General features: G+C 30.9%; 2 protein-coding genes across 4 annotated transcripts; both read left to right on the top strand.

The window, feature by feature from the left end:
* The first annotated feature begins 4,852 nt into the window (after positions 1 to 4,852).
* Positions 4,853 to 5,898, top strand: LOC149563414 (serine/threonine-protein kinase-like protein ACR4). Of its 2 annotated transcripts, none has more exons than XM_089824009.1 (2): positions 4,853 to 5,527; positions 5,620 to 5,898. In XM_089824009.1, exons 1-2 carry the CDS (start codon positions 5,064 to 5,066, stop codon positions 5,738 to 5,740), a joined length of 585 nt encoding a protein of 194 aa, XP_089680135.1. In that variant the 5' UTR covers positions 4,853 to 5,063; the 3' UTR covers positions 5,741 to 5,898. The 2 variants fall into 2 exon arrangements, with proteins under 2 accessions (XP_089680135.1, XP_089680136.1); XM_089824010.1 differs by having other exon boundaries at positions 4,855 to 5,523.
* A 78-nt stretch (positions 5,899 to 5,976) lies between these two features.
* Positions 5,977 to 7,484, top strand: LOC149563413 (serine/threonine-protein kinase-like protein ACR4). 2 transcript variants are annotated; one of them, XM_089824008.1, is made up of 2 exons: positions 5,977 to 6,902; positions 6,999 to 7,484. In XM_089824008.1, the coding sequence occupies exons 1-2, from the start codon at positions 6,443 to 6,445 to the stop codon at positions 7,010 to 7,012; spliced, it is 474 nt and encodes a 157-aa protein (XP_089680134.1). In that variant the 5' UTR covers positions 5,977 to 6,442; the 3' UTR covers positions 7,013 to 7,484. The 2 variants fall into 2 exon arrangements, with proteins under 2 accessions (XP_089680134.1, XP_089680133.1); XM_089824007.1 differs by having other exon boundaries at positions 5,977 to 6,906.
* The last annotated feature ends 4,206 nt before the right edge of the window (positions 7,485 to 11,690 follow it).

Here is an 11,690-nt window from a genome sequence, read left to right as displayed (position 1 = left end):
TTGATTTTCTCGTGAGATTTCATGGCATGGTTTCGAACTTAATATTCAAACATGGTCAATATTAATCATTATCTTCATGCTAAACTTGAACTTTTTAATGCTATGTATGAAGTTTATCCTTTATCTTATTATAAAAAAAACTAGACCAAAAGTAAGCTTTAGTATAACTTTATCATTTTTGTGAAAATTTTGAAATGTAAACATGTACCTTTCATTCAATTGACAACTATATAACTCTACCAATTGGAGGTGGTCCCTAAAATTGTAACAACGTACTTCAAATAAGTATTTAGAGTAGATAATGTATGATTTAGATAGAACTTAAAAATAAATAGAAATACTATACGGTAGTTGAAAATACATATTACTCATTTTTATGATTTCTAGGAAAATATTAAAAATAGGTAAAAGGATAATAGATATGTTGTACAATTTTGTGAGGTAGATTAAATAAAATTTAATTATAACATGACAATTGGAGAAAATTTATAAATATGTGTGAGGGAAGTGTAGTGGAATTAAACTCTAATAAGTAAGCATGGATTTAAGGAAAATAACAAAAATAAAAACTAAGAAAACACATTGTGCAAAATTTAACTTGTGCACAAATTTGAATTGCAGAACAAATTGAGGATCCATATTACATATTTGAATACATGAGGTGGATAGTCTTCTCAGTTATTTTATCTATTTTTAAATGTAGTATACCTAACAATAATTCTAACTATAATGCTAATGGTGAAATATAAGCCTTGATCATAATTATAAACCCTAACCTTGGCAATAATATTACTATGATTAGCATCAGAACCATAATCCAAACTATAATCTAAATGCAAAACCCTAAATTTTAACTCTACTACTAATCACCCAAAAAAAATTGTAATGACAATATCAAATAAATTAGGGTTATGATTTTTTTCATTATGCTTGTAATTAATGGTAGAATTTATATAAGCATAAGGATTAAGATTTTTCACTAAAATTAATGGTTAGAATTAGTATTATAGTTCAATTGTAGTTAGGTTCATGGTTAAGAATATATTTTTAAGCTTAACCCTAGATCTAAGTCTCTCTAACCCTAAATCATATTTGCTAAACCCTAATTTTAATTCCACCCTAAATTATGATCCTAAATAGTAGGTCCTAATCACTAATATCAAACACTAATCCTAGCCCTTATTATTTAATCATAATTCTAAATCTTGAACTTTAACCCTAATTCTAACCTAATTCAAACTCTACTCATAACTATAATACTAACCATGATGCAACATCATAAATTACTAAATAAATTTTAAATTCTAAGCCTTAATCCTAATCCTAGTTCTAAATGTTACACCCTAAATGTTAAACCCTAATCCTGAGCCCAATTACTAAATCATAATCCTAAAAACTAAATCCTAAATCCAAATCCTAAATATAATCCTAAATGATAAACCCTAAATCATTATCCAATCCTTATGTTAAACCCTAAGACTAACTGCTAATCACTAAGTGTAAATACATAACCCTAATTCTAAATCCTAGCTTTAATTGTAAAACCTAACCTTAATATAAATCCCAATCTTAGCTATGATGCATACTCATACCATAACTCTCAACCTAATAATAACCTAATAACAACCATAAATGTTAAACCCTCATACTAAATATAAAGCTTAACCTTGAATCTTAAATCCTAAGATAAACCCTATATCTAAATGGTAAACCCTAATATTGAGTACTTAATCCTAATATCTAATTATGAATGTTAAATCATGACCCGAATCCTAAATGTCAAACCCTAATCTCCACCATAACCCTTGAATCCTTACCTTAAGCATTTTCCCAATAAAAACCTAACCCTAACAAATGTCCTAATAAAGTATAATCCTATATATTAGAATTAATTTAATTTATAAAGTATTTAATAGATTTAAATTAATTTTAATATAAGATTTAGTATTATAATAATGAGGTTTGAAGACTTCAAAAATAGTTTTGGAAAAATGATAATTTTACATTAAATGTTAATCAATTACTAACATGTTAAAAGTAAAATAGTATTATACTAAAAGAGATTATTATAATTTTAAAAATAATAATCATGTTTTCAATTTTGCATCATGATTGTTACTAGCTTAAAAAAATTAAATCTCTAAATAGGATGTTAATATCCTCCTCAAGGAACCTATTCAATTCTAAATAAGTTTAAAATAAATTTTATGACATTTTTCAACAATTCAAATCTATTATTTTTTTCTTTTGGACCCATGAAACTATTGGCATACACATTAATGATGACATCACGTCAACCTTTGTACATGTGTGGATCTAAATATTTGTGTGTGTTCTTTGTAAGATATGAATCCCTAGGTCCCTAGAAATACTTTTGTTCAAATCACTCATCATATTTAAACAATTAGTTTCAAAACTTGAATATTTACTATTTGTTTAGGATTTTCCATTATTTCATTTCTAGGTAGTTAACGAGATTCTTTCCTAGATTGTTACTACTTTTTTAATCATTTGTATTTTCATCAATATTTCTTCAATGTTGCTTTTACAGTAGCATTGTACACCTTTTATTTTGTGCTAAAAAAATGTGCCCAAGCACATAACACACACTTCCAAGTAAAACAAATGGTTGGATTTTATTTTACTCTATATTAAAACAAAAATAAGAAATAATAATAAATATATAAGTAATTAAATTTATCTTTAAATGTAGTTAGGTATAATCATAAACAAAAGAAAACTTCATGTCATGAAACAATGATTCTATAAATGGGACATTTGAAGGAAGAGTGATATTGATATCTTAAGACAAATAGGTATGAAAGAAAGGAACAATCTTTTATAATAGAAAATAATTTGAATAAATGTCGTTGAATACCACAATTATTTTTGGTCATGAATAAATGCATATTTGATATTTGGAATATAAGAGGTAGTGGTCTCCAAGAGGTAATCTCAAGAGTTGTAGAGATATAGATAGTCGAAATAAATGAAGAATAGTCATGGTATAAAAGTATGTGATGGCATTATAATAGGAATAATAAATAAGAGAAGAAAATAAAGCATTATTTTACCTAGAAGAGTAGGGCTGAGGGCTGATGAAGGATATGTCAACTCAAACAAGATTGGAATTAGGTGTAACAAATAGATTTTAAATGATAATTTTTTTAAAAGTTTACCAATATCATAATAAAGTTAATTTTTTTTTAATTGATTATTTCATATAACTAATGTTGATAAACATTCTATAGTATGAGCATGTTAATGTTAGCAATTACATTTATAGCTTAAATTTGACAATCATCTACATTTCAAAACTTCAATGTTCATTATAATAATAAACTAGCATAGATAACTTAGATAAATCTATATAAAGAAATTTTAATAAATATCCACTACAAAATAATTATAATTTAATTTACTATATCAAAAATTATTTATATTTCCTTTATCTCCATTTATTTAAATTTTTACTAACTTTATCTTTTTATTTTTATTTTTAAAAAAATGAATCTCCAAATATTATAATTTAAACAAATATTTTATGTGGTATTCAATTGTTCTAAGTAGTATATATTTTATTTATAATAAGATTTAAAATTTTGACATGTAGATGGTTGTCAAATTTAACTGAGAAGAATAAAATTTAACATTTACACATTCACACCATCCCACTCCACCTATTCTACCATTGTAGAATGGCTAACGACATTAATAAACTAGTATAGATATGTTAAATAAATCTATCTAAAGAAATGCCGATAGATATCCACTACAAAATAATTATAATTTAATTTAATACATCTAAAATTATTTATATTTCATTTATCTCCATTTATTTAGTTTTTTACTAATTTAAGCTTTTTATTTTAATTTATTAAAAAATGGATGATTTATATCTACAAATATTCTTTTAAACGGATATTTTATGTTCTATTTATTATATTATTATTAAAAGTATATTCTATTTATAATAAGATTTAAACTTTTGACATGTAGGTGGTTGTCAAATTTAACTTAGAAGAATAAAAGTTAACATTAACACGCTCACACTATCCCACTCCTTGTTCTGCTATTGTAGAATGCCTATTGGCATTAATTACATTAACATTAAAAATAAAGATATTAGTTGCTAAAATTATTAGGTTTGAAGATAATGTTTTTAAAAATCAAAATAAAAAAGTAAAGTCAATAAAAATAAAATCTAAATACAACTAAATAATGTTTTTTTAAGGCTATAATAAATTAAATTTTAATTATTTTATAATTGATATCTATATTAGTTATTACGCCGAAGTGTCCCTTTTCTTAAGTCTCAAAATATCATTTTAAAATCAATGATCAATATAATAGTACAGCCTGAGTTGGCCTAGTGGTGGAGAACTTGTACTCTTGAAAGAGAGGTCACAAGTTCAAATCCCACTGGGGGGTAGGGCATGTACACCTCGTTCGTAGTGCCAAGCACCTCTCGAAAAAGAGTATGAGGTAGTCCCATATCATTGTCACCATATGTAAACCCAAAAACTATGGCATAGTGTCGTGGACTATAAAACCACCTTACCTTACTTACTTACTTATGCAAGATGATTGACTAATCTAATAATTAATTTCAAAATATGAAAATAGACAAGTGTAGTCTTTGGAATATTTTATTACATTTGTCGTTTAGTGTTTTCAGAATATGAAATTCTTTTATCACTGTCTGACAAGTGTCGTGGTCTCCAATTTTTTTGTATGGTACATGTTTGATCTGCATCTTCAACAAAAACACGCATTTATCTCAGCCAACTGCCATAAAACCACCTTACCTTACTTACTTACTTATGCAAGATGATTGACTAATCTAATAATTAATTTCAAAATATGAAAATAGACAAGTGTAGTCTTTGGAATATTTTATTACATTTGTCGTTTAGTGTTTTCAGAATATGAAATTCTTTTATCACTGTCTGACAAGTGTCGTCGTCTCCAATTTTTTTGTATGGTACATGTTTGATCTGCATCTTCAACAAAAACACGCATTTATCTCAGCCAACTGCCATAATCCTATATGGGTTTAGATTATGGAAAATGTAGTGGCGTTCTTTGTTTCCCTGGCTGTTGAATTAACAGTTGTTTTGGCGGTCAGTTCTATGAATTCTCTAGCAGCTTCTTATGGAGAAAATGGACGGACGCTCTGCAGATTGAGCACCAATGGTTTGCATTTCGTGACTTGCTTTGGAAGAGATGCGACGATCGTGTACGGAGCACCTCTCAGAATGGTGTTCATAGGGCTGATCGGCGGTGATGGATTTGTGTGTGGAGTGGAGGGCTCTGGGCAGGCATATTGCTGGGCAAACAATGCGTACGTTCAGATGGGAGTGTCGCCAGCCACAACAGAATATGTCAAAATCAGTGCTGGTGATCACCATTTGTGCGCTTTGAGGAAATGGGCAAAGGGTGAACCTTTTGTGGACTGTTGGGGACATAATATGACTGGATCATATCTGACAGGAGTGCGATTGGAGTCCATTACGGCCGGAAGTTTGTATTCACTGCAATCTCAATAGTTTCTCTCTATTTAGCTTCCTTTTACATGTATTTACATTCTTTTAATCTGTAACAACTTCAAATTTTCAGCGAGCTTGCCTTAATGTCCCGATCTGCAGCATTGATCTTCTCTCTAATAGCACAGATTCGCACAACGGATGGTACTATAATTATGTGGGGTCATCTCAACCGGGCCTCACATTTCTTGTGAGCAGCAAAACTGCCCTGTTAATTAGTGGCTAGCTACCGATGCGCCACCATATCAGCTTTTTTTTTTCTTCCAATTGTTGTGCTTCTTCTTCTGCCGCTACCACTAGATTATGTGAGTTTTGGTCATAATCTAGATTATGTGAGTTTTGGTGTTTTTTATGCACTGTCTATCTAATGTTTTAAATAATTTGACCACCTTACCTTACTTACTTACTTATGCAAGATGATTGACTAATCTAATAATTAATTTCAAAATATGAAAATAGACAAGTGTAGTCTTTGGAATATTTTATTACATTTGTCGTTTAGTGTTTTCAGAATATGAAATTCTTTTATCACTGTCTGACAAGTGTCGTGGTCTCCAATTTTTTTGTATGGTACATGTTTGATCTGCATCTTCAACAAAAACACGCATTTATCTCAGCCAACTGCCATAAAACCACCTTACCTTACTTACTTACTTTGGAAAGATGATTGACTAATCTAATAATTAATTTCAAAATATGAAAATAGACAAGTGTAGTCTTTGGAATATTTTATTACATTTGTCGTTTAGTGTTTTCAGAATATGAAATTCTTTTATCACTGTCTGACAAGTGTCGTCGTCTCCAATTTTTTTGTATGGTACATGTTTGATCTGCATCTTCAACAAAAACACGCATTTATCTCAGCCAACTGCCATAATCCTATATGGGTTTAGATTATGGAAAATGTAGTGGCGTTCTTTGTTTCCCTGGCTGTTGAATTAACAGTTGTTTTGGCGGTCAGTTCTATGAATTCTCTAGCAGCTTCTTATGGAGAAAATGGACGGACGCTCTGCAGATTGAGCACCAATGGTTTGCATTTCGTGACTTGCTTTGGAAGAGATGCGACGATCGTGTACGGAGCACCTCTCAGAATGGTGTTCATAGGGCTGATCGGCGGTGATGGATTTGTGTGTGGAGTGGAGGGCTCTGGGCAGGCATATTGCTGGGCAAACAATGCGTACGTTCAGATGGGAGTGTCGCCAGCCACAACAGAATATGTCAAAATCAGTGCTGGTGATCACCATTTGTGCGCTTTGAGGAAATGGGCAAAGGGTGAACCTTTTGTGGACTGTTGGGGACATAATATGACTGGATCATATCTGACAGGAGTGCGATTGGAGTCCATTACGGCCGGAAGTTTGTATTCACTGCAATCTCAATAGTTTCTCTCTATTTAGCTTCCTTTTACATGTATTTACATTCTTTTAATCTGTAACAACTTCAAATTTTCAGCGAGCTTGCCTTAATGTCCCGATCTGCAGCATTGATCTTCTCTCTAATAGCACAGATTCGCACAACGGATGGTACTATAATTATGTGGGGTCATCTCAACCGGGCCTCACATTTCTTGTGAGCAGCAAAACTGCCCTGTTAATTAGTGGCTAGCTACCGATGCGCCACCATATCAGCTTTTTTTTTTCTTCCAATTGTTGTGCTTCTTCTTCTGCCGCTACCACTAGATTATGTGAGTTTTGGTCATAATCTAGATTATGTGAGTTTTGGTGTTTTTTATGCACTGTCTATCTAATGTTTTAAATAATTTGATTTCAGCATTGATAGGCCGGTTGTTTGTTGTAATTGGGCGCCTGGTTTGGAAAATTTTGTCTGAGCATTACCTATAATTTTCCCTTTCCTTTTTTAGTCTGAAGTACAGGCACAGTCATCATAATCTCTGTGTATGCATTTTTCCTATTGGAAGGACTTTTGGACTCGTAAAAATGGAGCAAATGTGCAGAATTTTAGTCTGATTTCATCAATTGGTATTACATGTTTATATTTTCTGAGATTTTAAAAAAAATTCAGTTGTTAAATTAGTAAGTTTTAGGTAGGTACAAATGATTTTAAAATGAATATTTGAGGAAAATATTTTTAGTAACGATTATTTTTCTTTGCTCTAACTCTGATAGTTGAGCATTTGGGCTTTGTTGTTTGTCTATTTATTTTTTCTAATTTTATTTTATTTTACTTATTTAAGGATAAACTTTAGTTTACAATTTAGGTTAATCTGAAATTTGTTTAGGGATCAATTTAGTCTAAGGTCCACTTGAATAATAGATGATCAAGGTGAAGTTAATTAGATTTATAATTAGGTTTAACATTTATTACTATGATTTATTATTTACAATTTAGATTGTTATTATATCTATTATGCATTTTATGTTTCAATATTTATAATAAAAATTTATTATTTACAAACTATAAAGCTAATTCAATACCCTCTAGTTTATAGTTGTCAAAATTAGATAGCTCAAAAGTAGTGAGTCTACCTACTAGACCTTCAAGGGTTAGATCATTTCCTGGTATACATCTTAACTCTTGGATTGCAGAAACTTTGATGGCATAAATAGGCAATAATGTCCTTAAGACTTTACTTAGCACAGTATCATCCTCTATTTTATCAGTAGCACCTTTTATTACACTAACAACTTCTTTTATTTTAGGAACATATTGAGCAATATTCTCACCTTCTCCCATTCTCATGTCATCAAACTTACCTTTGAGACTCTTTGACTTGGCTCTTTGAACATTTTTGTCTCTTTCATAGATGGTGGCCAGGGCATTCCACATCTTCTTTATACTGTCACATCCTTTGATATCATCAAATTCATCATAGCTAAAAGTAGAGGCAATCTCCAACATTGCTTGATTGTGTTCTTTCTTTTTCCTCACATCTTCAATAGTTAGGGCTTCTGTTGGATCAACTTGCTCCACTCTAATGGAAGATTGTGCATGATCTCCAAGTCCTCCAAGGTGTAGTTTCATCAAACTTTACCATGCAAGAAAGTTATCTCTATTGAGCTTGGGTACTTCTCTTTTTGACATTTGATCTTTGTGCTTCTAGTTCCTTAAAACTAATCCTTTTAAGTAGATGGCTCCGATACCAATTATTAGAATTCTTTTAGAATAACTAAGAGGGGAGGGTGAATTAGTTATTCAAGGTCCAGATGTACAAATAAAATTTTTCTCACAATTCAGTGAACCCATTAAACATTCATACCCATTCATGCATTCATTGTGCACCTACTAAAACTTATATATTACTGTCAAGTCAATCTTGTAGAAATATAAAGCACGAAATACAATACATTCATTAGTACATTTGACACAATGATTTAACATGGAAACCCATTTTGAGAAAAACTACCAGTAACATGATACTCCTTTTTCACTCTTCTAAAGTGATGCCCTGTGAAAGGTCAACCCTATTAAAAGTTGCAATACACACTGTAAAATATGACCCGATTAAGGGATTTCTATCACCTTGTTAGAGGACTTTAGGCCATTCACTTTGAATGCCACCCTACTAAAGGATTTTTCAATGACTATTAAGTCAACCTTACTCTAAAGGATTTACCCTAGATTGATACAATTGCTAGAAAGTAACAATAGAGCTTTGATCTGATAAAACTCACAACTTCACTTGCAGATTATAGATCTCTATTCAGTCCTCAATTCTGCTTGGCTTCCATTTTTTGTAGCTCTGATAGCTTGTTCACCCTTCAAGCATTCATCTTCTTAAGCCTTCTTGCTTAGTATGCCATTACAGACTCTTCTCTTAGGTCACTTGATGAAGCAAAACCCCTTTCTCCTTCTCCTTCTCAGGTTCTCACACCAAACTCTCTAACTCACTTTGCTTCATGACCAAACATTCCTATATATAGGAAATTAAAACATTTTTCTGCTCATCATCCCTCATCTAAATTAGGATTTTAGGTGGATTAGGTAGGATACTATGTATCTACCCCATATCTTGTCCTCTCTAGAAAATTCTCTTAGAATCCATTAAAATTTTCCTACAAACTGATTTACATAAGATTCTGTGCCACCAGCTCATCAATCTTATCTTCCTCTTGATTCACAAGTTCTAAGAAAACAAACTTGTTAGGTTTTATTTGGTCAATCTTCAATCTTTGTCATAATGCAATAGCTTGGCATCATCAATCTTCTTATGCTTGGTACGTACTATATCACTCGACATCAATTGTAAAATCACTCGACATCAACTGGATTTTATTGGTGCTCAACATCATTTGAAATTTACTTAGCATCTACTATCTTGCTTGGCATCCACTAGAATTTTCTTTCACTCGGCTCCAACTAACTTTTTGCTCGGCTTGAACTAACTTTTCTTAGCACCTACTATCGACTTGGTCAAGCTTGGTAGATGAACTTTGTTTAACTTATTCTTCTAAACTTTCTAAGTGTAGCTAGCCATTTTGTAACCTCAAATAGATCATCAATACATTATGTTATCACTATCTTAACTGATCCTTGTACTTTATTACATAATCATAACTCAACCTTTTCTCTAGGTACTTTTTTGGCATCTTATTGATCAAATCCTCCTCATCAATCAACTAAGTGATAGTACTTGAAACATATAATAAATTATCTTATCAACAAATAACAGGTTTGACATCAGTGGCAAAACAATGATTGAAACACATAGTCTTCTTCAACAATCTCCTGCTTAATAATACTCCTTTCAAATGATCTTTTCAATTAGATATCAACAAGTTCTTGCTCTTGAAACTTTTTTTTCCCATCTTACCAATTTGACAATCATTGCATAGGCCCATATCAAGTTTCCTCAAACTAGGAATACCTCTTACTCTTTTATTTTTTCTTATCTTGATCAAGTTGTCAAAGTTCACATGACATAACCTTTTATGCCATAACCAACTTTTTTCAACTTAAGCAATAAAACATGAACTTTCACTAAGATTAAGGTAGAATAAGTTACCTTTTTTGCAGTTACTAGACCCAGCTAGATTTCCTTTTCCATCTAGTATCTTGGCCTTCCCATTCTTAAATTCTACCTTGAATCGACTGTTATTCAACTATGCCACACTCAATAGATTATGTTTGAATCCTTCAACCCAAAAATCATAGGAAATAAAGACCAACAAAGTAGAAATAACAAAAAAACCCTATGGACAAACCCCCAAAACCAAAAGAGAAAAAACTAAACAATCTCCTTAAGATATGTTGTAGCCTAGTCCCCAATGGTAGTGACCTCCTTCATGGGATCTTTAGGTTGATTCATGCCTTTGGAAGAAGAAAATACTCTCTTGTTAAGACTCACCCTCATTATTTTTCTAGGTAAATGATTGATAGTAATATTTTCTTCCTTTTTCTTGCTACCTAGATCCACATTTATCTAAATACCCTCCATGTTCTTTTTCTTAGTAAAATGATTTATCTTCTCCAAGTAGGAGATAATATTTTCATCTCTCTCCTTTACATTATTTTAGAGCCCATCCTCATAATTCTTTATTTTCTTCATGAATATTATTCATTTCACACATTCTTTTGAAGCTACAATATAAGCATTAACACATTTTTTTGAGGCTACAATAGATGCACTAACACATTCTTTTGAAATTGAAACTTTAACTTGACATTCATCCCTATTCTCAAATATATCTTTCTAGAAAAAATGTCTTCTTACTATTCCAAGTAATGTGCTTAAAACTAAACCAATAAAGTATGTGAAATAACTCTTAGCAATTCTTCTCTTTAGTGCCAATCACTTAATGGACAATAATTTTTTTGTAATATTTGATTCTCATAATCATATGTATCATGAAAATAAAAAACTTAAATGCTCCTGAAATTTAGAATCTTGATGAACTCATGATGACTTTGTCCATTCCTTTGCATCTTCCATGGTGAGGAACATTGCTTATCTTTGAATTATTGAAATTTCACTTCACAAACCAAAATTTTGAAACTCACCCATAGATCTACACAAGTGTGTTTTCTCTAGAACATGTAATGTGTTAATATTTAACTTTTAATGGACACCATTCAAAAAGTTCCAACAAGAATGTTGTACATGTGACAAAGCTTTCTATCTCATGTACAAAATTCTCATTGGAACTTTTTTGATGATGTTCATCTAAATTCAAATGGACCTTTAAT

Source organism: Cupressus sempervirens, chromosome 4 (assembly GCF_028749045.1).
Source record: "Cupressus sempervirens isolate cs-2001-9-10 chromosome 4, ASM2874904v1, whole genome shotgun sequence".
In the NCBI taxonomy this organism is placed as follows: domain Eukaryota; kingdom Viridiplantae; phylum Streptophyta; class Pinopsida; order Cupressales; family Cupressaceae; genus Cupressus; species Cupressus sempervirens.
The sequence above is the reverse complement of the archived record's forward strand: the minus strand, read 5'-3'. Positions and strand labels throughout refer to the sequence as shown.